The sequence below is a fragment of the Physeter macrocephalus genome, chromosome 12 (genome assembly GCF_002837175.3).
Source record: "Physeter macrocephalus isolate SW-GA chromosome 12, ASM283717v5, whole genome shotgun sequence".
In the NCBI taxonomy this organism is placed as follows: domain Eukaryota; kingdom Metazoa; phylum Chordata; class Mammalia; order Artiodactyla; family Physeteridae; genus Physeter; species Physeter macrocephalus.
In genome coordinates, this window is record NC_041225.1 from 23,694,689 (window position 1) to 23,699,351 (window position 4,663).

The window sequence follows — 4,663 nt, forward strand, 5'->3', positions numbered from 1 at the left end:
CCTTTTACAATTCTCCAGGATTAATTTAATTAGAGTACTTCTGGTCCTATCCCACTTTACAGACATGCTGCTTTGGCTCACCTCCTGTACCTGGTGACAGTGCGGGGGGTGTCACTTTCTATAGGGCAGGAAATTACCTTAAGAAACATCTCTTTACCCCATTACCCCTGTTACTGCTGCTTATAAACATTTTTTTTTAAGTACATGGAAATACAATTTTAATACCTAAGGGAAAAAGTGGGACTGAAATGTTTTAAAAGGTGGATTGTTAAAAAAGAAGTGGATCATGATTCCCAAATATTTGTGTAATGAATATGTTGTGACTGTTAATATCACATTTTATTATAATTATGTATTCACATGCATTGTTTCTTCAGCTGCATGTTAAGTGTTGTGAGGGCAGGATTGTGTGTCAATAATCTCAGTTTTTGGCACAGAGCATGCTGAGCTAAGTTTATTGTTCTAGATCAAGGCTGCCCCACAGAACTCTCTGCGGAGATGGAAAGAGCCTGTATCTGTGCTGCCTGACACCATGGACAGTAGCCACCAGGTGGCTATTGAATCCTTTGAAAGTCCTGTTGTGATTAAGAAACTGAATTTTAAATCTAATTTTTTTTTTTTTTTTTTTGCGGTACGCGGGCCTCTCACTGTTGCGGCCTCTCCCGTTGCGGAGCACAGGCTCCGGACGCGCAGGCTCAGCGGCCACGGCTCACGGGCCCAGCCGCTCCGCGGCACGAGGGATCCTCCCGGACTGGGGCGCGAACCCGTGTCCCCTGCATCGGCAGGCGGACTCTCAACCACTGCGCCACCAGGGAAGCCCTAATTTATTTTTAATTACCATAAATATAAATTAAAATGGCCACATGTAAAACAAGGAGGAATGAGGAAATTGATGAGTAACAGAATTAGAAAAAAATATTGTTAAACCTTGTGGCAGAAAGAGTAGGTTTCCTAGGCCTGTGCACCCTCGTCGGCAAATGCAGACCTTCGGGAAGGAGGTGAAGGCCTGGTGTGCTCTTCCATTTGGACGGCGTGAAAGAGAACAATGCAGAAGGACTCCGGTCCACTAGTGCCTTTACATTGGATTGGCTTTGGCTATGTAGCACTGGTTGCTTCCGGCGGGATCATTGGCTATGCAAAAGCAGGCAGTGTCCCATCCCTGGCTGCCGGGCTCCTCTTCGGTGGGTTAGTGGGCCTGGGTGCCTATCAGCTTCCTCAGGATCCAAGGAACATTTGGGTTTTCTTAGTTACATCTGGAACCTTGGCTGGCATTATGGGAATGAGATTCTACCACTCTGGAAAATTTATGCCTGCAGCCTTAATCGCAGGTGCCAGTTTGCTGATGGTCGCCAAACTTGGAATTAATGCGTTGGGTAAACCCCATCAGTAGGAGTCATGGCCCAGCTTGGACTCGTGAAGAATTTTTAAATTGTCACTATTTTTAGCATATTAAGATAAATAAGTACAGCATTTTCACATGTTGTGACATTTTACCTAAAACAAAAACAAACCAAAAAAACCCAACTTTGCAGAGAAAAAAGTCAGTTATTATCATTACAACCCTAAAGCGGTGGGTAGAGTGTAACACAAGAGCTTCTTCCTATAGTAGAAGCATACAGTTTGATTCTTGTATGTTGGTGTTATCTTTTCTTTCTGGTGAAATCTCCAGGGATAAAATGTAAGGTGTCACCATTGGGGCCCCTGATAAATGTCTGGATGCTGAGAACACATGTTAGACCAATGAAATCAAAATCAAAATCACTGGGGATGAGACTCAGGCATCAGTATTTTTTAAAGCTCCCCAGGTGTGATGATTAATTTTATGTGTCAACTTGGAGGGTGTTTTTGGATGAGATTAACATTTAAACTGGTGAACTTTGAATAAGCAGATTGCTCTCCATAGTGTGGGTGGGCCTCATCTAATCAATTGAAGACCCTGAATAGAACAAGAAAAGACCTGCTTACCCAAGCAAGGTGGAATTCTCCATCAGACTACCTTTGTTTTTTTGTTTGTTTGTTTGTTTTGTTTTTATAAAATAAATTTAATATCATCTTTTCAATATCCCCCCCAACACAGCCTTTTAATAATTTGGTAGAATATTCCTCTAAACCTTTCTCTGTATTTACACATATTGTTTCCTTATTCTGTCTTTCATTCTTTAATTTTTCAACAAAAAAGTTTATAGTCTGCAACTCCTGGAATTGATTTCCACAGTGTATGATAGCTTGTTCAAATAATAGGTGACTTTTAAATTTATAGAAATTGTTTGACTATTTTGCAAAAAATTTTGCAATCCACACTTTCCAGATAATAGCGGACATGCCCTTTTCTCCCCAAATTCTCTCCATCACAGAATACCATGGATTTTTTTAAACTTTGGCTAATCTGACCATCAGACTACCTTTGGACTGGAACTGAACTATCCTGCGTCTCCAGCCTACCAGCCCACACTGCCGATTTAGCGTTCACCTGCCTTCATGAATGTGTGACCCAATTCCTATTTACACAGACACACACACGCACAGACACACACACAATTCCTATTTACACACTCACACACACACACACACACTCTCTCTCTCTACTGGTTTTGATTCTCTGGACAATCTCAACCCAATTCCTATTTACACACACACACACACACACACTCTCTCTCTCTCTCTCTCTCTCTCTCTCTCTCTCTCTCTCTCTCTCTCTCTACTGGTTTTGATTCTCTGGACAATCTCAACCTGACTAATATGCCAGGTGATTCCAATGTTGGAAGTTTAAAAATCAATAGTGGGGCTTCCCTGGTGGCACAGTGGTTGCGCGTCCGCCTGCCGATGCAGGGGAGCCGGGTTCGTGCCCCGGTCCGGGAGGATCCCGCATGCCGCGGAGCGGCTGGGCCCGTGGGCCATGGCCGCTGGGCCTGCGCGTCCGGAGCCTGTGCTCCGCAGCGGGAGAGGCCACAGCGGAGGGAGGCCCGCATACCACAAAAAAAAAAAAAAAAAATCAATAGTGAAAACCAATTAAGTTCATGCCAACCTCTGACCAGAGATTGCTGTAGGAAGGCAAATGTGTTTCTGCCCATTTCTACAGCAGTTACCAGTACGAGGAACCATAGCTGTAAAATTCAAACCTATATAACTTCTAATAGATAACACTGAGAAATTCTAGATAGCCTTAGGTTTGGTGATGACTTTTTTTCTTTAGAGTTTTAAAGTTTTATTTCTTTGTAAAATACTTATCAAGAGTTTAAACAGTGCTTGCATTTTTCTCATTGTATAACTTATTTTTAAAAATAGATCTTCATTGGAGTATAACTGCTTCACAATACCGTGTTAGTTTCTGTTGCACAACAAAGCGAATCAGCCATAGGCATAAAAATGTCCCCATATCCCCTCCCTCTTGAGCCTCCCCCACATCCTCCCTATCCCACCCCTCTAGGTCATTGCAAAGCACTGAGCTGATCTCCCTGTGTTACGCTGCTGCTTCCCACCAGCCGACTATTTTACATTGGTAGTGTATGCATGTATGTCAATGCCACTCTCACTTCGCCCCAGCTTCCCCCTCCCACCTCATGTCCTCACGTCCATTCTCTATGTCTACCTCTTTATTCCTGCCCTGCAACTAGGTTCATCAGTACCTTTTTTTTTTTAAGATTCCATATATATGTGTTAGCATACGGTATTTGTTTTTCTCTTTCTGACTTACTTCACTTTGTATGACAGACTCTAGGTCCATCCACCTCACTACAAATAACTCAATTTCGTTCCTTTTTATGGCAGAGTAATATTCCATTGTATATATGTGCCACATCTTCTTTATCCATTCATCTGATGATGGACGTTTAGGTTGGTTCCATGTCCTGACTATTGTAAATAGTGCTGCAATGAACATTGTAGTACATGTCTCTTTTTGAACTATGGTTTTCTCAGGGTATATGCCCAGTAGTAGGATTGCTGGGTCATATGGTAGTTCTATTTTTAGTTTTTTAAGGACCTTCCATACTGTTTTCCATAGTGGTTGTATCAATTTACATTCCCACCAACAGTGTGGGAGGGTTCCCTTTTCACCACATCCTTTCCAGCATTTATTGTTTCTAGCTTTTTTGATAATGGCCATTCTGACCGGCATGAGGTAATACCTCATTGTAGTTTTGATTTGCATTTCTCTAGTAATTAGTGATGTTGAGCATCTTTTCATGTGCCTTTTGGCCATCTGTCTGTTTTCCTTGGTGAAATGTCTATTTAGGTCTTCCACCCATGTTTTAACTTGTTTTTCCTATGTTTTCCTCTAAGAGTTTTATAGTGTCTGGTCTTACATTTAGGTCTGTAATCCATTTGGAGTTTATTTTTGTGTATGGTGTTAGGTAGTGTTCTAATTTTATTCTTTTACATGTAGCTGTCAAGTTTTCCCAGCACCACTTATTGAAGAGACTGTCTTCTCCATTGCATGTTCTTGCCTTTTTTTTTGTAAGTTAGGTGCCCATATGTGCGTGGGTTTATCTCTTGGCATTCTATCCTGTACCATTGATCTATATTTCTGTTTTTGTGCCAGTACCATACTGTGTTGATTACTGTAGCTTTGTGGTGTAGTTTGAAGTCGGGAAGCCTGATTCCTCCAACTCTGTTTTTTTTCCTCAAGATTGCTTTGGCTATTCAGGGTCTTTTGTGTTTCCAT

At 41.8% G+C, this 4,663-nt stretch overlaps 1 protein-coding gene across 1 annotated transcript; it reads left to right on the forward strand.

Annotated features, from left to right (window-relative positions):
• Positions 1-1,045: 1,045 nt before the first annotated feature.
• LOC102983441 (transmembrane protein 14C-like) lies at positions 1,046-1,473 on the forward strand. The gene has a single exon (XM_055088989.1). The coding sequence runs from the start codon at positions 1,046-1,048 to the stop codon at positions 1,388-1,390; it is 345 nt and encodes a 114-aa protein (XP_054944964.1). The 3' UTR covers positions 1,391-1,473.
• The last annotated feature ends 3,190 nt before the right edge of the window (positions 1,474-4,663 follow it).

Bases quoted from the DNA above. Each gene is read 5' to 3' on its own strand.
- LOC102983441 (XM_055088989.1), top strand. From the start codon at position 1,046: ATGCAGAAGGACTCCGGTCCACTAGTGCCTTTACATTGGATTGGCTTT.